The sequence below is a fragment of the Staurois parvus genome, unplaced genomic scaffold, assembly GCF_062004578.1.
Source record: "Staurois parvus isolate SC_StPar_1 unplaced genomic scaffold, SC_StPar_1.0 ptg000678l, whole genome shotgun sequence".
NCBI lineage: Eukaryota > Metazoa > Chordata > Amphibia > Anura > Ranidae > Staurois > Staurois parvus.
In genome coordinates this window covers 2,124,845-2,148,593 of record NW_028318474.1, presented here as the reverse complement: position 1 = coordinate 2,148,593, position 23,749 = coordinate 2,124,845, and the positions used below count along the sequence as shown (strand labels likewise).

Here is a 23,749-nt window from a genome sequence, read left to right as displayed (position 1 = left end):
TTAGACATTAATGGCTGTGTGTTGAGTTATTTTGAGGGGACAGCAAATTTACATGTTATACAAGCTGTACACTCACTACTCCACATTGTAGCAAAATGTCATTTCTTCAGTGTTGTCACATGAAAAGATAGAGTAAAATATTTACAAAAATGTGAGGGGTGTATTCACTTCCGTGAGATACTGTATGTTTGAACATTGACCGATTCTGATGTACTTTTTTTTACGGTTCAGCAACTGGGGTAGCAAAATTTGCCTGGTGAGGCGGCCGGCTGACGAATGCCTTTAAAGAATTATTTCGTCCTCAGCACCTAGGGCTGTTTAAGCATCCATCAGCAGCGTCTCCATCATATGGTGCAGGATTATCTAGTGGCAAGAGCAGACTTGGAAACCTTTTCAACTAAGGATCCACTGGGTTACTTGAGGATGGATCACTGGCCAGAAGTTGCTCAATATGCAATTGAGCTACTGGCCTGTCCTGCAACCAGCATGCTTTCTGAACAGACATTCAGTGCTGCTGGAGGTTTTGTGACGAATAAAAGGGTGCATCTGTCCACAGACTCCATTGACCGGCTGACATTTATCAAAATGAATCAGTCCTGGATCAACAGCAGCTGTAGAGCAGGGTCCAATCCTGCACTGATCAAGAATGACTCTAAAGGTTACGGTGTGAAGGCAGCACCAACTGTTCGCCTGCCAAACCCCCTCTCTTAGTGCACAGTCGCCACTGCACACTTTTGCTTCTACTGCAGCCTTACGCAGTGTGTTCCTGGACACTGCCGAAGACGGAGGTGAGAAAACTCTCCCCAAAATAAAAACAAAATTACATTTAAAAAAAAAAAATAAATAAACATTGTGGGTCCACCCCCCCTTCCCCAATCCATACCAGGCCCTTAGGTCTGGTAGGAAGGTTAGGAGGGACCCGGCTGTAATAAAATTCAAAATAAAGTGCATGGGATTCCCCCCAAAAGCCCTACCAGGGCCTATAGACCTGGTAGGACCTTTAAGGGGAACCCCGCCACCAAAAAATGGGGGGGGCATGGGGTTCCCCCTAAATTCCTACCAAAACACAGGCCTGACAGGAAAGGGGGGGATGGGGACGATGGGGACAAGGGCCTCTTCCCCACAACCCTGGCAGGAGGGGTCATTAGCATCAGAGTACCCTGCTGCGCCCCTTGTGCAATGAGTAAGGGGTAAATTTTGAAAAAATAGACTCCAGACTTTTGAAAATAGTTGAACAAAAAATAAAACTGCTTTTGACAGGTCATGTATGCTTTTCTTTGTTTTTTTTTTCAAAAGCCAATACCAGTCAGCTGAGTACTTGCTGCAATATAACAGGTCTGACAGTTGCCAGCAAGATGTAAACAATTGGGCAGAGCTAACTGCAGTGGCGAGTGGCAGAGGGGTCAGTGGGCGTCCGCTTTTTCTTTTTTTTTTTTTTTTTTTTTTTTAAAGGACTTGTCAAAAACAATTTTGTTTTTTTGTTCAATTTAAAGGTATTTTTCAAAAGACTGGTCTCTTTTTTTTTTTTTTACTGAATGTAACCCTTTAATGAATGTGTAGGGGTACCCCCTTACTCATTCACAAGGGGGGGAGCATCAGGGTGCCCTGTAATTTAAAGGAGTACCCAGATAATGAGCCTCCCTGCCCTCAGACCCCCCAAACCACCAGGCCAGGTTTGTAGGGAAGAGGCCTTTGTCTCCATGTCGAGGTCAAGTGGCCTGGTAAGCCATGGGGGGGCACCTACCCTACCAGGCCTGTGCTCAGATCAAGGGTCAGGTAGGAATTTGGAGGGGACCTCACACTTTTTTCCACCATTTATTGAGGTGCGTGGTTTTCCTTTAAAAGCCCTACCAGGCCTAAAGGCCTTGTTTTTTTTTTTTTTTTTTAATACTTTAACCTCCCTGGCGGTATGATTATTTCAGATTTTTGGTGCTGAAAGCGGTACCATTTTTTTGCATGGAAATATGTATTTTTTTTATTGTAGGCTGTAATTTTTAGGAAAAACTCACTGAAATCTGTCCGAACAAGAGTCTAGTAAACATCCCGGGTATGATAAAATTTGAAACACAAAATCATAAATTATAATTTAATAAATAATCATAAAAATAATATAAAAATAATAAAAAATTGAATTCAATAATATAATCAAACCAAAAACACTGAAATGTGAAATAGAGCGCCAAGTTCGCACATTGCTGAGCTCAGTCGCAAAATCGTTTTCAGTTTCTGATGACGAATTTCCCCCACGAATCATTATCACTCAATTCTGCAAGTGGTTCTGATTTACTATTGCTGTTCTCTAGCTGATCTAAACCGCTTTTGACCTAAAGGGACACTTTTTGGACGCCATGGACATTTCTCAGTTTCCAGGCAGAAAGAACAGACAAAATGCAGGCAGGGCGCAGGACAAAGCACTAGGGACAAAATGTATGTGAAATAGGTTGAAACAGCAATGTTTTACTGTGTAAAATGTAAAAAAAAAAAAATGACATTTTTTAAAATTTTTAAATTTCCCGCCGCCGGCGGCGCCCGTACGTCCCGACGTCACAGGGACAGGACACAGAAGCCGGATGCCGGCATCGGCCGGAGGAGATGGCCGGGGACGCTGCAGGGGACACACCGTGGGAGCGCAGGGTAAGGTAAGGGAAGAACACATGCCGGAGCAGCGCCGCATGGTATTCCCGAGTGTAGCTCGGGGTTACCGCTTTTGGTACTGAAATGTTACCCCGAGCTACACTCGGGAATACCGCCAGGGAGGTTAAGCAATGAAAAATGACTAGCCCTTTAAAAACTTTCTTTTTTTTTTCTTTTTTCACTGGTTCATGTTCTTCAAGGCAGTACCCAAATCCCCATGCCCCTTTTTTGGCCAATACCTTGCATATAAGCCTTCAAAATGGACACTTTTGAATTTACAAGTTCAAGTCCCACAGACTTGTATTGAGTTTGAAGTATGTGGTCGAATGTTCAATACTTTCGAATGTTCAACTGCGAACTAAACACGGGGGTGCTTGGCCCATCACTATTGGACACCATCAGCAGTTTTTCCATAGGCTCTGAAGTGAAAGTCTACCTTTCAAGTTATTTTTAGAGCAAGTGTGCTGACTAATTTCAGGTTGCAATTTTCATCCTTTTTTTATGGCTCTAGTGCCGTCTCTGCGTGCATGTAGGTTGGCCGGATCAGACAACCATTAATCCTAAATTAAAGGTGTTGGCAGAGCTTCTTTCTGTCCATTCAATTCATCACCTTCAATTATTTCAAAGGTCTTTCTTGGAAGCAGACTTTGTGTTGGTGATGCCGCTGGGCCTCACCACTACCTCCTTGGAAAGCAAAGTACCCCAAATTCAGCACTATGCGGGAGAACATTTTCAGATACACTGCTGCAAGAAGGTGTGACCCAGTGATGACACACAGAAGTTGCTGTAACTGTTTGACACAAATTGACCTTGTCAATTATATTTTCATGTAAGGTTTGCTTGCGTTTTTTTTGTTTTTAATTTGTTCACTGTGTATCTGGTATAAATGCAGCTGTGTGGCTACCATAGGGCACATTTGCCACATCGTAATTGCATGACACTGCAGAATACATAGGGATCTGATTTCTATCCAAAAGCGTTGCGTGATTTTTAAACCTCTTTTTATGTAGTCTGACATGAAAAGATGATTGAGCTCTCCTCATAATGCTATCTTCTGTATTTTGTATATATAGTCTTGTGGTCACTGCACCAGGTAAAGAATATGATAAATTCTAAGTACTGGTTTATATCTTTTTTGTATAGAAAAGCTAGCTGCCATTTGTAATTCTACTTTCGCTATTTCTGCCTCTTTATTTCCACTTCAATACAGATTTAACATTGGCTAGGCAATTCTTCTAGACAAGTCACTTTTAGGCAAAAGTTAGTAAGCCCTTTTTCCTACATTATTATTCGTAAAGGGAATTTATCAGGGTGGGCATGTGGAAGCAGTTAAAGGAGCAATCTCCGGGGTATCCTATTAGCTTTGTGATTTAGTTGCAATAGTGCCTTCCACAGTTTGTCTTGACATGTTCTCGTTATACTCGCTGCATATTTGGAAGAATGCTGAGCCCCAAAATGTTGTAAGTGATCTATAGGTAGAATTAAAACCATCAATTGTGTTTTGTTAGGGTTTTGGGGTTGTACTCGACATGTGAAAAGAATACTTAACTAAAGATGCTGTTTCAGCCACGGGTCCCTCCATTATATGGCATGGCCGATGATCAGCACAGACACATGCTTAACGCAAGCTCTGAGTCGAGACAAATATTTCCAGTCTAGCTGTGTGTTATATACTGGACTTGTGTGTACGCAATCGACAACTCACCCCCCATGCAAACAGAAAAGGAGAGCAGTGGTCTGCCTTGTCCAAATTATTATTATTATACAGGATTTATATAGCGCCAACAGTTTGCTCAGCACTTTACAATATAACGGGAGACAATACAGCAACGATACAGTTCAATACAAGAGGGTTAGGAGGGCCTGATCCTTGGAGCTTACAATCTAAGATAATCACATTCCTTTGTTATTTAAGGTAATCAGACCTCATACAGCCCTTTAACCAAAGCTTGGAGACATTCTTAAACATTTGTGAGACCAACATTAATAGATTGTAAGCTCCCAGGATCAGGCCCTTCTAACCCTCTTGTATTGAACTGTATTGTTGCTGTATCGTCTCTCGTTATATTGTAAAAGCGCTGAGCAAACTGTTGGCACTATATAAATCCTAAATAATAAGGAGATGTGGAATTTGCAATTTCCCAATCAAATTGTAAGATCTGTGTAGGTATGGAAACTTAAATTTGCTAATGTAAGCGCAATCAGTTTTTTAGGTTAATTAGATCTATAAAATTTGCTCAGTTTAGTTCTATTATTCTTATTTATTTTTCATGTTTGATGCCTCTTATTTGACTAGTTTGATAAAATGGTATTTTATTGTTATGCCTCTGTGTCTGTCTCTTTCCTCTGTGCAAATGGTGTAAGGGTGTCTACAATGCGCCATCTTTGGTCTCACTATTCCTTGTGGTGAGTCATTAGGCTGTGCAGGAGGGTCCCAAGGTTGCTGGGTGGGAAGTTGGCATACAGGATATAAATTTCAAACCGCATTAACGTGCTTGCTATCACCATGGGTAGCTTTTAGCTGATGCCAAATGCAGTACAATGTGAAGTAATGGGCCAAATATTTACATTATTTGGGGCTTTTAACACCAATTTTTAAAGTGGTAGTAAACTGCCCAAACAATTCTAAAAAATCTTCTCCCTGCAAGTTTAAAAGCATAATGCATACTAGCACATTATGAAAGACCTGCTGGAAAACAAAGCCCTCCAGCAGAGTGCTGTCACAGCTCCCCAAGGCTTCCATCTTCACCTGGTCTTCCTTCTGGGTTTGAAAGCTGTGGCCATCTGATCGGCCGAGCCGCGATGTCCTTACACCCCTGCGCATGCACACGGGAGTTTCAGCTGCGGCACAACTCTCTCAATGGATGGCACCCCATCCATTGAGGGCACAGTTAGCGTGCACCAGTGACATCACCGGTGCGTCTACAATAAATAACTCCTAAAGGACATATTTAGGAGATATTCACAGTACCTACAGGTAAGCCTTATTAAAGACTTATCTGTAGGTAAAATATACCAAAATGGCTTTACTTCCACTGTAAAAAAAACTATATGAATAAAAGTATATCTCTTCTTACCCTGCAGCCATACCCTTACTAGGTCTACAGTATATGCAGTAATGTGCATTACAAGTTTGGGTTCAAGGCTTCATGTTATTGCATACACACCACAGTGTGCATGTTTGTTTATATAGTGCGGGGAAGGATATCAGGTTATTCTTTCTGTGTTAACTGTGGAGATTCACCCTCTTTCCCTCCCAGTGACATGGTTCAGTAGGATAGAATTGTGAGAAATGTAAAAGCTTGGTCTCATTAACCATTAGACAACTGAACTTTCAAAACCTAACACTTTTCAAACTAAACTCTAATCTTGTATGGCCAGTGTTAGTTACTTTGAAGGCTAACCTATTAGTGGTAATGAATTTTGGCCCCCATATGTAGGATTCTAATTACTTGCGAAGATCCTGCAACATTTTCTGTAAAGGGGTGGACCTGCTACCTTGGTTTAGCATGAAGCCCCATACTACATTGCTCCAGTAAATGGTAAATTCCAGACTTGATGACAGACATGTTGTGCCATAAAGAAGGGGTTTGTGGTCACATAGGTTACCAAGTCTAAAGAAAACAATTAAATATTGCTAAATGAGGACCTGCAGGCTTGATTGATAGGAGTGCCAAAGAGCAATAAAGACAAGGGAGGGAGGGAAGGATGTGCCATATGTAGAAATTAATATCTCTCTATCTACACATAGACACACACACACCATTGGCAGTGTTTTTAATATATATCATTTTTTGTGTACACGCCCTCTACCTTTTTTTTGCACCAGAATTTTATCTTATCAAAAGAGCAATGATAGTAAAAATGAACTCCAGGCAGATGGCTAAACCAATGAACTATATAGGAGCCTTTTAGTGGTCAAAATATTGTAATTTTGGGTTTGATTTACAAAAACTGGAGAGTGCAAATCTGGTGCAGTTGTGCATGGTAGCCAATCAGCTTCAAACTTCAGTTTCTGGAAGCTGATTGATTTCTATGCAGAGCTGGACCAGATTTTGCAGGCTCCAGTTTTAGTAAAGCCCCCCCCCCCCCTCCTTGTCATTGCTAATTGGATTCTAAACACTGTGGTCTTTTCTGTGTTAGGTGTGTCCCAGAAAGGGAGGAGTTCTGTATTTGCTGCAATTCTTAGCAAACAATACCTAGACAGCTTTTTAACTACATAACTAAATCAAAAGTTGATTAGATTGCTCTACCCTGTGCTTGGGTGGAGTACTGAGCATGCATATAAAGTAGTAGAACTTTACCATTTACATCTCCAGGTTTTACTAGTAAACAAACATTAAACAATAGATATGGAAAGACAGGGGAGACCTTTTGTTGTTAGACCTGTGTATTACTAGAACACTGAATAGGGTGAAAAAAGGCCAGAATGTTAGCTGCGGTGCTTTTAAAATCAACTTTACTGCTTTAAGGGTAATTCAATTTTTAAACACTTTATCACAAAGTTAATATTTTATCCTGAGACTGCAAAACAATCAAGAGTTGCAGAATGATATTCCCATTCACATCTAATCCTCAATTCAATTGACAGCTGAGTATCTTTTGTATCTATTGTATCTTGGGAAATAAAACCATGCAAACCCATGCAGTTTCAATACAAAATACCACTCATTTTAATTTCAAAAATTAAAAATTACATAAAAACCTTAATATGCAAATCATAATCTTATATATGCAACCATTTAGATATTTAATAGCCTATAAATGGCTAAACTAAAGCCCTTGTTTCACCAAGTAGCCAAAGGTGTATACACAATTTAAAAATAACTGAAAGGCAAAACTTTTGTTTATTTTGGATAGAGTGAAAGAAGGTTCGGATATTTGTCAGTTTATCATTTCTATCTGGGAATCCAAAAGTTGAGTTTTTTGGTTCTATAGATGTCAATGGAAGTGCTGCATAGAAGCATGTAGTGCATTTTTGATGAGTTTTAAATCTGCCTAGCTACAAGAAAAATAAAACAAAATTGCATCAAAAACACAGGGGCAAAAAACACAAAATGCAATGGAGAAACTCAACCTGCATACAAGTGAAGGTAGCCTTACTCTATCCCCCTCCCCCCCCAAATAGTTTTGCTCTATTTTAAAAAAAGAAAAAAAAAACTTCTAGTATTACAGAACTGAGCAAGGCTCCCTCACTGTATAGGAGATCATTTTATTTAATATATTTGTTACACACCATTGAACAATACTTTGTTATTTAGATTTGTACATTTTTGTTCAAGCATTGCATTAAAATAAAAATTATAAAATGTGTGATGGTTAGTAAATGTTCTGTAGTAGGGATGAGGTGTTGATACTAATCAGTAGAAGCCTAATCATTCAGATATATATTTGAATAACCTTTTGTTAGAATATCAAGGTTTAGCATAAAAACCCTGTACAACCCAACAAACCAGCAGTACACAGGCTAATTGGAGCTCTGACCAAGATATTACTTAGATTTCTGTAGTACACTATATTAGGAGTGACACTATAGTCATAAAATGGTTTATGAAACTTTAAAGAAATTAAAAGTTCCAATAAATCATTGGAACAGAAGATATTTAATACCAAGACCAGAGTAGTGAGAATTGGTCATTTCCAACCAATAGTTGACATCCTCTACAACACCAGTTTGCATAGAGCTAATCTCGCCAAGTTTTAATTTGAACATGTCAAATTTCCTCAGAGGCCCAAATTTCAACATTAGCAATCTAAAACCTGGGACAATAAAGACATGCCCACTCCCTACTACCTCTTGTGACCTGAACCTGTAGACACAAACAGAAAGGAATCACCTTGATTGGTTAAGTTCAAGTGATGCCTCAATTTGCATTCTAATGAAGGTTTGTGGTTTCCTGGCTTGAATCCTGGCTCAACTTCTCTATAAAAAGACAAAAGATAGTTTGTGGACCTCACATATCTTCTTAGGGTCCTCAAGATCTTTTGGATACCGATTTCTGCACAGAACATCTGATATTGCTATATTCACAATGGCAGCCCACCTAACTTGTGAGAATGAAACAATTGGAGAAGAGCGATACGAAATCCTGGGACATCTTGGCGAGGGTAGTTATGGAGAAGTTGTGATGGCTGTTGACAGGGAACTGGGTAAGTGAATTCTTAAATAATTACAAAAAAATTTCTAATTTGCAGACCATTTGAACATCTAGAACAGATAGCACAAACATTAGCATCTTTACTGATTAAATGACCTTATTAGAGGTAGGGGTTTTGTTGCATAAATTTGGGGAAAAGACCATGATGCACAAAGATCTAATTCAGCACTAACAAAATATAAAAACTGGTTGAACAGTGCAAAATCCCATTCAGGCAGCTGGCATTGTTCCTACAGAAAACAAAAGCCTTTCCACCTGTTATCAATTTCTTGAGTTGGTCCTTTTGCATATCTTTAACAACCTGCCATGAGTAAAACATGAAGGCCACATTTTTTGAACTCCTCCTGAAAGTGCTAGCTACTGGTTGTTATGCCACAGAGCAAGCCTTGATATTTTACAAAAGTACATATTTGCATACAGGTTCCAGGTCAGGGATTCTATAAATTCAATTGGGTAGATTCAATATGGCAGCCAGGTAATTGGCAATTTGAAGAAGAGCTCACCAAAAGCAGGCTTCCTTTTTCTCTCATGACAGATTCATGATGATCACACACAGTTATAGTGGGTCATAGGCAGCTAAGTATGTAACAGATTTGACTATAAACTGATGGTCCACTATGCACAACCTAGACACTTGGCATTTAGATGGGAAGGGACAATAGATCTAGCTGCATGGGCAGCTACATATCTCACTGCTAGCGAGGGCCTAGAGAAGACGGCTACATTTTGAAGAAAAGCATCCAGTCTATGTAAAATGAATGGGCTCAAGTATTGGACATCACCCAGAGTTTTAGATGTCCAAGTCTTATTGTAATCAACTTTTTTTCCCTCCTCTTTAACAGGTAGCCTTGTTGCCCTAAAAAAGGTAAAGAAGGAGCGAACCAGACTAGAGGCCTTTCTTCATGAAGTTTGCATGTCACTCTTTGTTACTGGACACGAGGGCATAATATCTACCCATTCGAGAATTCTGGAAAACTCAGACTGTTACATGATCAGCCAGGAATTGGCACCTGCTGGATCTCTTCACTCCATCATCCAGCCAGGGGTAAGTAAAGCTAATGAAGTAGCTGACACTTTAGCATTTGCTTGCTAATTCTATAAATTTGTCCTAGGGATCCTGGAGATTAATAGAAACTGGTGTTTTGTCATGGATGATACTTTCTATATATTGCATGCATTTATACCAAATATTGTTGGCCTGGTTGGAGAGAACTAAGGAAGGGCTAAAATCCCCAGTCAGCTATTTTCTCTGCACCATCTGGGCAAGATTTTCCTTAATCCAATCAAGAAGTTGGAACAGGAGGTAGTAGGAAGTCTACAACGTTAGGGGAATTCCCCTCTTAAACAGTTGTCCCCATTGGATGATTTCCCCTCATCTCTTGTTCTGTGACAACTGTAAAATTTGCATTCGCCATTAATTTTGTCTTTAAAAGCAGAAAGACAAAAATAGAGATTACATCCCTCCTTCCCCACCTCCCTTCCTAGTGGGCACACAGATAACAATCATGATACAGGTTGTGATCCTTCACCATTCTATATTAAAGGTTAGTCTGGTGTTTAAGCCAGAGGTAAAATTTAAAACCAGTTAGACCTCCCATATTTCCTTCATTGCCCAATTATTGCTGAAGTAGTTGGAGATCGGTTGCACTGATGTTCACATAGAATTCCATCTGCAGATTTAAAAAGTAACCAACGTTGTATTGAATTTGATATTATTGAATATTATTTTTTAGTAAAATAGTGTTATTTTAAAGCCAAATATCATATAATTAATTGTTTTAACTTTTCCAGATGGGAATTCCAGAAAAGCTGGTCAAACGGTGTGCACTACAGCTTACCCAGGCTCTTGAATATATGCACAGCAAAAACCTGGTGCATAGGGACCTAAAGCCGGACAATATTTTACTTATGGACAAGAGATGTCATAATGTGAAATTAAGTGACTTTGGACTGACTCAGTTTGCCGGTACAGTTGTTCCATCAATGGCACCCCTCAACACATTCATGTCCCCGGAACTTTGTGAACTGGAGCACAGGGAGTCAATTGTCGTGGATCCTAGTGTTGACATCTGGGCCCTTGGTATTGTATTGTATGTTCTTCTCACTGGAAACTATCCATGGGAAACAGCTTCAGCTCAAGATCTATGGTTTCAAAGGTTTATTTACTGGCAGAACAACTCTGACCATGTTCCACCACCAAGTGGTTGGGAGAATGTCAGCAGGAGGGCTCAAGATTTATTTCACATACTTCTTGCCCAAGACCCCAGCTGCAGGAACCAAGTCAGAGTTGTTCTAGATTTTCTTCATTTTCCTTGGAACTTTGAAGTTGCCACCCAAGAAACCATGGATCTTGTGGAGCAGAAGGAAGAGGAGGATATTGCAGCAAAGGACAGTGAGGTAGAAGTCATTGTGCTGGAGAGTGAAGAGGAAATAATTATAATAGAAAATCACGGTGACATTGAATACATTGTGATCAATTATTCCGGCTCTTGAATTTGCTGCAGTTAAAATCTCAGCAGTGCTTCTTTTGAAAGAGACCAGCAGTACCTAAGCTCTGAAGTTGAAGTCTAAACGGACCCCAATTATTGTCCTAAAAGGAGGAGAATAGTTGCAGAGCTTCTCTGCCCAGCTCAAACCATCACCGTCATCTCAAAAATATTACTGAAGTGGTGAGATAGAAGGAACAGGGACAAGCATTTATCTTGTGACTATTTCAAAGGTTTTTCTGAGATGTGGACTTTGCACCGTGATGTCACCGGGCCTCATCACTACCTCTTTGAAAAGCAACTACCTCAACTACAATTCATGTTGCCGTCTCCATGCGTTTGTATCTATAGTGTCAATGCAATCACTGCACCAGGTATAGAATGCAATAAATTCTAAGTACTGGTTATACCTTTTGTATCGTGTAATTCATCTATTTTTGCTCTGCCTCTTATTTCTCCTTCAACACAGATTGAAAAAGTGTTACAAAACCCACAACAGTAAAATCAGTCTGTATATGCAGTAAAGCATGCTTGTTATACTCCCTGTGGAACCTAAGGGGTTAATCCTCTGCATTGTGTAAAAATGTAGTTTGATCCTGATTTCTCTGATCCTCTCCTTCTTTCAGTGTCCCCCTCTTAAGACATTGTGCGGAGTCACTCTGCACATGCTCAGTTTGGTATGTATTACTAGGGTTCTTTTTTTTTGCTTAGGAGAGTGCATGTGATTAACAGGGCCAATCAGCACTGTCCAGACAGAGGTCAGGGGTTCTGCATCCTCCTAAAGCAAAATGCAAAACTCCTCCTACAAGCTTTAATCAGTGCTCAGCTGGACACTGATAGAAGTCACAAGACTGCTCTAACTGCTGATGAGCAGTTTATATTTACTAAAATAATTGGATTTCCATGTTTAGTGTACTGTGGGAGACCGTATATAGTGAATGCAGGGTCTGGGGTTTAGTAACACTTTAACGTTGACAATACATTATTTATGTAAACTGCGCAAATCCCCAATCAACTGAAGTCACAAAGCTGCAAGTATATGAGGATATAGTCTCTTAAAAGACCAATTCAAATGGATACTGTGCTAGGTGAACCCTTAAAACTTTGTGAGCACTATAGAAACCTTTGCACCTCTAAAAAGCGATCAAAAATTGAAAATAAAACACTAAATAATTACATACATATGCCCTATGAAGACCCTCACCCCTCTGAAGGGCGATCAAAATTTGAAAAAAATTAATTGAATAAACTGAGTGCAGTAATCATAAATACGTGTAAGAAACCATTATATGTGGTCAAATTAACCTAAAATGTCATGCATTATCCATGAGCCCTATGAAGACCCTCACACCTCTGAAGAGTGATCGAGGTTGAGGATAGGTCAAATCTCAATGTGAAAAAAAAACTCCTCAAATATACATAAAGGTTAGTAGAAATTTTTCAAAAACAGTAACAAAATGTCCATATAGACTTAAACCATAGTCCATAAGTATGAGAAGAATATGACAATAACATGAATGAACATTTTACAAAGCTGCAGTTTTTTTTAATATGGGCTGGAGCCCCCAGACTGCACCGCCTATTTTCTGGAAAAGGTAGCCAGCCCATACCACACCATGCCTGGCCTAGGGTCAAATGGCAACCTACGTGAAGATCCAGCATATTCCAAGTCATTAAAGGGTTACTTCACATTTACCAAAAAAAACATGCCCGTGCAGATAAGGTACATAAATGGCCCACATCCATAGCAAGGGTATTATTTCACTTTAGTCAGAGCTGAACACTTTGTTTTTATCTACATAGCTAGTTTTTTGGTAAAGGTGAACTAGGCCTTTATCCTCACTGGGAAGGTTATACATCGAACCAGCATGTAGAACACAAGTCACCGCAAATATAAGCAATACAGTGAAAGTGTAACTGACCGCCATAACGTCTCCTAAATCTACGTATGAAGACTGAACAAAGACCCCCACTTAACCAAAGGTCCTCTAAACCACAACCTGGGTCGCAGGATACTCGCACCGGCCTTTATCCCCTCAGCTTCTTTTTACTGCATACAATGCAGGGCCACTGAGTAGATTCTCTACTTCCTTCATAACATGCACTGTGAGGGGTCATCATATACTAGAAAAGACTGTAAACCTTGGGGCTCAATCACATAGGCGCTCGTCAAGTAACATCTGTTTACTTTATGTACTAGTTCTGAGCTGTTTGCTGTATGGACTCACCAGCACAGCCAAGTTTGAAAGGTGAACGCACCCGGACGCACAGGAGCTGCACCTGGCCCTTCATACCTGTCAAACTGCGCAAGTCCATACAGCCAATGTGTGGCCATTCACTTTGTATGGGGTGCCTGCACACAGCGCAGCACTGGGGCAGGAAACCTAAGAAATGCCTCTTCTTGCTGTATGGAGCTGAGTGCCCATGTGAATGAGCCCTTAAAGTAAATCTAAGACAAAACTTTCTTTTTTCACTTTAGATAGAGTAAGGGAAGGTTAGAACACCTGTCAGGTTGTTTTTCTGCCATTTGTGTCCCATAGGGAGATTTCCCTTCACTTCCTGTCCCATAGCCAATACCCGAAGTGAGAGAAACTCTCTCAAAGTGATGAAAAAATGGGGTGTCACTAGAACTAGTGCCCCGATAGGGTCACTGTACTTTACACCCCTGTACCCATATAGTTCTGCCCCCACACCCTGATCTGTGAGTCCCACAGGTCACTGTACTATACCCCATGTATCCCCAGAGCTCTCTCCTCACACCCCAATCCCTGAACCCTGACAGGTCACTGTGCTGTTCACACCTGTGTACCCCCACAGGTCTCCTTTCACAACCCCATTCCTGGGCCCTGACAAGCCACTGTACTGTAATCCCCCCAAGCCCCCCTATCCAGAGATCTCAGGCATCTCCTGTTGCTTGGTTACATAGATAAAAAAAGGACAGGCTGATTACATAACAGGACATTACACAGACATCTGGATGGTCTGGGGCAGGCATGTCGCACTCAGATAAAACACTGGCCCCCACAAAGACAATATCTTCAAGGGGGTCACACCGGGAGAACTACAAAAAAAAGGGAAATACGCCGGTTTTGTGGTGAGAATATTGCTGCATATTCCGTGCTCTAAATTGTGGAATGGTATAAGACAAGTTCTATGTGGTGTTGCACCAGCTGCGCCAAATCACATGACAAGTGCTATACTTCAGTGACCGTTCCCGTGCGCCAACATAAGCATGCTTGGATCTGGCGCCCCAACACCCCCACAAGAGCAAGTAATAAAATGGCAGGAATCACTTTTATGATGTTGTCACAGCAAGCGCTAATTAAATAGGCATACAGAATTTGGTTGACTTGGCACATGGAAAATGTGCCAACATTTCCACTAAAAATGATGTATTTCCTTCCATCTGTTAATTGGTCAATATCTCAGAATTGTGACATACTGGGGGGGGGGGGGGGATTAATTAGTCTTCACTGGAGCACAGCCAATTAGCCTTTACATTTCCATTTTCTAACCTGTGTGGGGAAAAATAAAAGCTGCAAGCTGATTGGTTGCTGTGGGCAATGATAAGAGTTGGGATGAAACATTTTCTATGAATCTCTCTTTATGGAAATCATGAGAGAGAGTCCATTTCTCTAATGGGGATACAGCCAGCAATACAAATATGACAGTGGATCTAACCCCTCACCCCTCACCACTGACAGTTGGCATTCTTGTAAACAACCCCTGACCTGAGGCTGCCCAAAATAGATCTCATGGTCTATGAATACAAGTCCTGTGTCCTGTACTGTATGATCCAGAGAAAAAGGTTTGTCTTTGGTTACATGTTACACACATGTTACACACACCAAACATCGGGGCTGAGTTTGGCTCTAACCAGGCACACTGATCCCCAATGGTGCTCACTGATACTGATAGCACAGACATTACAAATGAGCCCATATTCAAAAAACAAACCTAGCTTGTTGATGTATTTCAGTGTGTTACAAGCAGCACTATTGACACCTGCCTACATCATTGGAAAGGACCCCAAAAGCAGGCTTCTTTAAGCTTTACCTGTGTATTAGGTGCAACACAGATTTCTCTTTGTGTTGGATTTCATATATCCAGGACAGAATACTGAGCTCTGTGATTGTCACTCTGCTAAAAAAAAATTGGAGCCTCGCTGTGGAAAACGGCAGTTGGCAGAAAAATCATTTGAATTTTGTTTCCGGTTGGTATCCTAGCAACCACGGAAACTCAGTCCACAGGCAGCGCAGCCACAGACAGTCAGTGTGCTTCTGCTAGCGATAGTGAACACACTCCTTTTTTTGTGCTCTGTGAGATCTCATTATAACGTGTTATAATGAAGTGGACCAGGCCAAAACTACGTTTCCGATATCATCCATATAAGAACAGACAGGAGGTCACCTGGAATACCATCATAGGGAGACCTTTTGTAGATGATTTGGATAAGCCCACTTTATCACATAGTGGGTTGAAGGTGGAGACACCTCAGCAATTCCCCAAAAATCGGGAAAGCAAACATGGGAACTCTGATGGGAGGAAGAATTCTGGAGAGGGAAAGAGTTCCAAAGAGGAGAGTGCCATGAACAGAGGAAAGAAGCGCAGATCCAACCAATCTGCTGAGGAAGAAAGACCAGCAAAACAGGGACGATGCGGTCATGCACCGAGTTGGGCCAAAACACCATGTGCTGTCATATTGCCCAAGAGGAATAACAAGAGGCCAGCATCAGATCCAATTTTCTCTGCACCTCCAAATAAGAAAAGGAAGATCGCTGCTGATGAGACAAGCAAGAATGATCAACAGCTCGTCGAGGTAGTCAGCGATAGATTTCACCAGGTTGTCAGCGATATAGTCGGCGAGGTAGTCAGCGAGAGAGTCGCTGAAGTTGTCAGCAAGTCAGCCAACGAGGCCGTCGTTGGGGTTGTCAGCGAGCTAGTCGATGAGGCTGTTAGCAAGCCCGTCGATGAGGCTGTCAGACAACCAGTCAACCGGGCAGCCGGTGAGAATGACAACAAGGTAGTCAGGGATGTGCCTGGCACCAAATTAGAAATGCATCCGCCAGCCGACTTTAATCTTGACAGCTTTATCTTTCATAAAATACTTGGTCAAGGTAGTTACGGAAAGGTAAGTAATCAAAGATTTATGAACAGAGGGTTTAATGCACTGCGAGTTAGTGGTTATTATTATTGCCAGTCGGCAAATAGTAGGTCGTAGGTGGAGGTCACACCACTCTATTCCTTACCGCTTCCCATTTACACTACACACACTGAGCTGTGCTGCTCAATGCCAAGCTGAAATCCATGCTTTCCCCATAGGACCAGTTTACACCAGTGTGATACATTAGTTGGCGCTCGGTTACACTGGAATAGAATGCATGTAAATGCAATGTGCTTTAAGAAAGCTACAATACTGGTATTTTACACCACTCATGAAAAAATAGCATGCCAACGCACATCATCTCCAGTGCGTTTACTGTGTTACATGGATGCAACGCGAGTAGAGTGAATCCAGGCTTACACACTAAGTCATGTTTAGTGGTGTACTGTCTGTCGGGGGTGTAATACACAAAAAGATGCAAGACAGAATTACAAATCCTTTGGTATATAAGGAAATAAGCTGACGTACATTTAAACTGTATATAGCAGATTGCATAACGTTTGGCTGCACAGCTTCATAGCCTTTAGCCCCAATTTATGAACGCTGAATACAGACTTCAGAGTGAGCGCTGGCTGTGATTTGCTAAAAGCCTACTGCGGCTTGCTAAAAGCCTATTGAAAGCTATCCCCAATCCCTAACAGTCTAGAAGTTACTGACTAACAGTCAAAACCACTGAAAACTTGCACAAAATCCTGCTGACTCCCCGTTCTATAAACTGTTTTCAAACTAAGACTAACAATCGTAGCCAGGCTGGGGGGGTTGCTGCTGGACCCAGAGGTAACCTTTTCAGAACCCGGAGCTGAATTGCTTCTAATCATTTGTGTCCTGTGTTTTTTAGGTCGCCCTGGCATCCCATCCTGCCACCAACAAGAAACTGGCAGTCAAGGTGGTACAGAAGAGGAAATTACTGCAAGAAGAACCGAAAAGTGTCCTCGTAGAGAGACAGATACTGGAAAAAGTTGGACGGAGTTCCTTTTGTACACACGCCTATGGAACCTTCCAAACAGAAGTAAGTTTCACATTCCTATCAATCACTCACTCATCAAATCACATCCATGTTATCCATTTGGACTCCAAGTCCAGCACAGACCTAGAAATAAATCCCAAAACCAGAAAAAAAGGAGGGATGGTCCAGCTTCAAAGAGGCTAAGACATGAGAGAGTTATGGTGGCTGCCAATGCAGAATTTGGGGAATTCTGGTTCTCCCCAGCCGTCCTGCTCTTACTTTGGCTTTGCTGTCGGAGTCACTGACTTGGATCAGGTATAGTCCTTGAACTTCTCTCATGATAGAGTCACTTCAATAGAACCTGTCACAACATGTTTGCATGTTAATGGCTTCTATATATTGCTTACCCACAGAGGAATGACGTTCACCATACATTGAAAGTTCCTGCCAAGCATCGCGTTAACTTAGTCTTAAAGTGGATGGAAAGCCAATACTGAACATTTCTTGTTTGTTCACACTTGGTCTATTAAATAGATCAAGCAGAGCGTGTTGTTATATCTGTTTAATAAGTGCAGAAAAACACTTGTGATCCTGTCAGAATTCCAGCGCTGTCCTGAGTCATCCTAAGCAGTCTTATCAGCCCCGCTCACTTCTCCTCTGTGAACTACAACACAGCTCCCCGTATGTTATAGAGATGAGGATGGGGAGAGGTGTTCTTAAGGATGGGGAGAGGCATACTTATTGTCCTAGGATGACAATACGGCACCTCCATAGACATAGAGAATAGTAAGTGAGCGTAGTCACCCTAGGACAAGAAGTAGATTAGTGGTAGGATTACAAGGGGAAAATAAAGGAAGACATGCTGAAAAGAAGAACACTAGTACAGCCTCCATAGCTGAGCACTGGTGTAAGCTGAAATAGATGACATTTTTATTCTTGAGTTTGAAGATGCGTTAAACTCCTGAACCGTCTACCATGTCCAGACATCCCTATATTTCTGCATTTCCACCAAAACACAAACTTCACATCCACTTGACCTTTTGGAACCGACTTATTTTTCTCTTTCTTTTACAGGAAAATCTCTTCTTTGTTATGGAATACATGAGAGGAGGAGAACTACGCGACCTGATCAAGTCTTCTGCTCCATTACCAACTAACACCATAAGGTAAGACTTACAAAGATTCCGTCTAAGGCTGCATTCATACCCGCACCATTCAACCTTTTTATTTTGGGCTTTTTTTGCACATTAGTCGTGCAACAGCATAGGGCAGCCTATTCACTTACGTGAGCTGCCTTATGCGTGACAAATGCACCAAAGTAGCTCATGTACTTTTCTTTGTCCGCGAGCCTCACAATTTTGCAATGTACATTTTGGTGCGTTTGGCCACACAACTGCTACCCGCATTTGAAGTGCCATTAAGAATTAATGGCACCACAAGTGTGATTTGCATCTTAGCACATTTTTCATGCATTTCCCAGAACACCAAGGTGTTAATATGGCCTAAGAGAAGGGTGAGGGTTAACAGTCATGATGAAGGATTTGCATATAGTAATTACAGAATGAATCTTAAAGGAGAAGTACAGACAAAGCTCCTTGACCCGTTTTCAGCTGACAGCGGGCTGAAGCCTGCTGTCGGCTGATGTCACTCAGCCGGTCCAGGCTGGGGAAAGATCCCGACTTTAAAATAAGGATCTGCCCCAAAATCTGGAGCGGCACCCAGCTCAACGATCCGTTGAGAGCCTGAGCCAGTTGCTCCCTCCACTCCACATCCCAGTGCTCCATTAAGTTGGCGGGGTGGGGAAGAGCAGAAACGCTGACTGACAGTCACCGCTCTCTGTTCGGAGTGAGCGCTGACTGAGTGAGAACTCCGCAATCAGCTGTCAAGTGATTGTTGAGTGCTCACCCTTAAAACCGGCCATAGACAGATGCTGCATCGGACTGATGCTGCACGCACCTAGATAAGTATGATTTAACAAAAAAATGAATTCCTATTTTGCTCTCTTCATTTAAACTAAAAGATCACCCACACCGACCCACCTCAGTAAGCCTTTATCAGGAAAGAACCTTCACTGCCCCCCATACACATACTCATCTTCCGTTTACCCCCTAGCCTAGCCTTTTTCAGCCGTCAGCAAAGTACTCTGTAATGCAGTTTGTAGACATCAATCTCACATAATCACACACTCCTTCAATCAGATGCAACTAATCCCTACAAGATTCTAAAGCATGCTAACTGTATAGCATAGGGAGCTATTTGTCCAAGCTGATTAATGATCAGTTGCTACTCCTAGTGACTGGTCACCAGCAAATTTAGTAGCACCATTGATCTGCTAACACTCTCCTGCATAGCACGAGCCTAATGTGATATCTGCCAAACACCGGTTATATCCTCTAGTTTATCTTGGCGTGCAAGGCTGTATCTTCAACCCCACACAAGCAATGTTCCAACCCCACAGGTCTTAGCCAATGGTTGTCAGATACCACAGATCAGGTGACTATGATCCAATCCCTGGTTAAGAACCAAAGAAACCCAAGAAAAGAGCAGGGCCTGTCATTATCACAGTAATACATTGCTGCTTATGACATGCAAGGCTTGGAAGAAATCACCTCTTAATCATTTGTTTACTTATGCTGTGAGACGTGCAATAATCGTAGACCTTTTCTCCTTTTTTACAGATTTATTGCTGCAGAACTTCTCTGCGCGCTACAATATCTGCACCGCCAAGGAATAATGCACAGGTAAGTGTCTCCACCATGATCTTCCATATCTTCTAATCTTCATTAAAGTACAACACCACCCAATACTGCTACTTTAGTTGTGGATGGGTGTACAAGGGTTGAATTGCCCATGGCCAGTTCTGTCCCCTGCTGCTGAAGCTTTTGTGACTCTAAGGGCTCGTTCACACTCGACTCTTTTTACCAACGCTTGCCAAACGCCCCTATAGCGTTTGGCAAGCATTGGTCCGGCGTTTGCGGAGCATCTTTTAACGCTCCGCAAATGCCGCATGCGCGGTTTAGCGGAGGTTGCTAAGCTTTGCCGAGCGTTACAAACGCCTATAATGAAGTTTGAATGGTGTTACCGCTCCGCAAACGCCCCGCAACCGTGTCGCCACCGCACACGCCGGCCGGGCGTTTGCGGAGCGGCACCGTAGACTAGAATAGGAGGCTTCAACACCTCCTGACTCGACCAGGGGCGTCCGTTTTTCCGCGACGCTAACGCTCCCGTTAGAACAGCACCATGTGCTGCAATGTGCAGAATTGTCCGAGGCCTCTCTGCCGCCTGCACACAACGCTAGTGTGAACGTAGCCTAAGTAAGGGAGTCTCACTTCCCCATATTACATACATTTGCAATTGTAGATGTCCTGTTCTAACACTGTGCCATGTCCCATTCAGCAGCTGAGCAAAACCAGCCACAGGTGCAAAATTTGCTCTGGGTCCCATCAATCCCCGTAAACCAGCAGAAGAAACAATATTGAGGTGCACTCCGTCAATCTGAAATGAGTCTATGGCTTTATTAAAGACACGTGGATAGAAACACTCCCCAGGCTGCCTAATTCTAACACTTATCACCCTCTAGTGGGACGTAATCATGCCCCCACTAGAAGGGCAAAAGGTGACGCAGGAAGAAAGCCTGCGGAGTGTTTCTGATCCCTTCTTTTCAATAAAGATGTGGAAGCATTGCAGAATGACCAACTGTGATTTGATATGGTTTCTTACACTGCAGTAAGCTGACAGCCAAGGTCATGAGGTTCTTCTTACCATTCGTAAAGCAGTGCAGAAAGTTAGAAGGGGATCTAACCCGCTGGCACCCCTTGAAAGCTGAACTATTAGTATTGGTTGAATTACGGTTTTAAACATTTGATCTGTAAATCTAACTCTCTCCTTTTTTTTTTTTTTTACAGAGACTTGAAACCCGAGAATATACTGCTCGACAGCTCCGGCCATGTCAAAATTGCAGACTTTGGCCTTTCAGAAGCCGACGTGTTTGGATCCGACAAAGTATTTACTTGTGCCGGTACTCCAATCTATATGGCCCCAGAAGTAAGTATAACACCACCCTTGTTTTTCCCCTCTACTGCTCCCATCTTTATCTTATAATATCTATGAACCTAACAAGAATTTTGGAGATGAAAGAAGCAGAGCCACAATGATGGTGACTCAAAAAACCTAAAAAACAACAGGAGGCCCACTGTGACCTGTCATTCCCACCAACCATTGTTAACTATTATTACTGCTCTGTGCAGCTCATCGTGTGCTTTATTTTATGGTTAATCTTACTCTCTGTTTTATCAGGTTCTACAAGGAAAACCCTGTGATGCTATGTCTGACTATTGGTCACTGGGTGTCATCTTATTCGAAATGGCCACAGGAGCACATCCAGGTGAAGCCAGATTCAGGAGACACTTCTATCCGAGGGACATGGATCCTGAACTTCAAGATGTCATTGAAAGAGTAAGTATACTCTACAATTAGAATTATGCAAAAGCTATAGATCCTTAGTGTAGTGTTCTTTATGAGAGAAGCTTGCAAAACATTCTCTAGTATCCAGTACATCACCAGGTGTAAGAAAGCACACAGGGGGCATCCGACTTCTGGAAGTGTTATATACACACGGTATAGCAAGATATTCACCACACAGGGAGTCAGAATAATATAGGAACTATCCATGAGCTTTTGGATGAACTCATTCACTGGTTCAGAAATGTTCACTTTGATCCTTCCAACAGACATATATATCTTCACTGAAAACTACACCAAGGAATTAAAATATGACATTCTGAGGTGTTTTTTTTTCTATTTTTAAGAAATAGCCAACACTAAACTGGCTGATTGATCAGTTTCTGTTAGTGACAATCTACCGTATGCTAAATTTCATTTCTTTTTCTTTATAGCTTCTTGAAATAAATCCGAGCGATCGCCGGCAGGCAGTGAAACAACTGCGAAAACATCCCTTCTTCAGTACCATTTACTGGAAGAAGCTGGAGAAAGGAAAGGCCACCTCACCATTGAAGATGCCAGAAGAAAGTCTGCGCTCACAAATCGACACAAATCAGCAAATTGATGTGAAGGAACTGATTCCCTACACAGGAAATACAGAAAATAAAATTGCAAAAGAGCAACAGAGATTGTTCGATGGCTTCAGCTTCATAAGCACAAAATGGAGAAGGATGGTGGAGAGGAAATGAAAGAATGAGGGCTCATTCGCACCATCGGCATTGAGCCACGTTCTTTTGGACAGATCACCACAAGGTTAGACCATACTTCTCTTGTGGGTCACAGGAATGACCTAACTTTTGCTTTCCTGGGGCAAAGAGTCAGCTTATAGCAGGCTATTACAGTGTATAGCAGGCAGATCACCACCTTTGTGCATCATTCATCATGATTGACATGGATCGACAGTGCTGGACAACATGAATGAAACTGAATTCACATCAAGATAAAAAAACTGCCGGAAGATCAGAGGACAGTTGGTTTACCACGGATCAACACCTTTATGCGTCATTCATCGTGAGTGGATCAACATTCCTAGATGATAGGAATGACGTTGGATTTATACAATGGAACATAACCTCATCCATTCTGGGTGAGAGGATTAGAAGGAGCAGTGGTTTGCCATGTCGGCAGATCACCGCCTATGTGCGTCATTCATCGTGATTTATATGGATCAACATTGCCGGAAGACATGAATGACGTTGGATTTATACAATGGAACACAACCTCATCATTTTTGGGTGAGAGGATTAGAAGGAGCAGTGGTTTGCCATGTCGGCAGATCACCGCCTATGTGCATCAATCATCGTGACTGATATGGATCAACATTGCTGGACAACATGAATGACGTTGGATTTATACAATGGAACATAACCTCATCCTTTTTGGGTGAGAGGATTAGAAGGAGCAGTGGTTTGCCATGTCGGCAGATCACCGCCTATGTGCGTCATTCATCGTGATTGATATGGATGAACATTGCCGGACGACATGAATTACATTGGATTTAAACAATGGAACACAACCTCATCCTTTTTGGGTGAGAGAATTAGAAGGAGCAGTGGTTTGCCATGTCGGCAGATCACCACCTATGTGCATCATTCATCGTGATTGATATGGATCAACATTGCTAGACGACATGAATGACGTTGATTATTACAATGGAACATAACCTCATCCTTTTTGGGTGAGAGGATTAGAAAGAGCACTGGTTTGCCATGTCGGCAGATCACCGCCTATGTGCATCATTCATCGTGATTGATATGGATCAACATTGCTAGACAACATGAATGACGTTGGATTTATACAATGGAACATAACCTCATCCGTTTTGGGTGAGATTAGAAGGAGCAGTGGTTTGTCATGTCGG

At 41.9% G+C, this 23,749-nt stretch overlaps 1 protein-coding gene and 1 pseudogene across 1 annotated transcript; both read left to right on the top strand.

The window, feature by feature from the left end:
• Positions 1–8,666: 8,666 nt before the first annotated feature.
• LOC149447658 (serine/threonine-protein kinase SBK1-like) lies at positions 8,667–11,285 on the top strand. The gene is made up of 3 exons (XM_089652250.1): positions 8,667–8,784; positions 9,635–9,837; positions 10,584–11,285. The coding sequence occupies exons 1-3, from the start codon at positions 8,667–8,669 to the stop codon at positions 11,283–11,285; spliced, it is 1,023 nt and encodes a 340-aa protein (XP_089508376.1).
• Positions 11,286–15,623: 4,338 nt separating this feature from the next.
• LOC149447657 (putative serine/threonine-protein kinase DDB_G0277449) lies at positions 15,624–22,611 on the top strand (annotated as a pseudogene).
• Positions 22,612–23,749: the final 1,138 nt, after the last annotated feature.

Coding starts and splice junctions, on each gene's coding strand:
- LOC149447658 (XM_089652250.1), top strand. CDS start 8,667: ATGGCAGCCCACCTAACTTGTGAGAATGAAACAATTGGAGAAGAGCGA. Junction 8,785..9,634: donor GGCTGTTGACAGGGAACTGG/GTAAGTGAATTC, acceptor CCTCTTTAACAG/GTAGCCTTGTTGCCCTAAAA. Junction 9,838..10,583: donor ACTCCATCATCCAGCCAGGG/GTAAGTAAAGCT, acceptor TAACTTTTCCAG/ATGGGAATTCCAGAAAAGCT.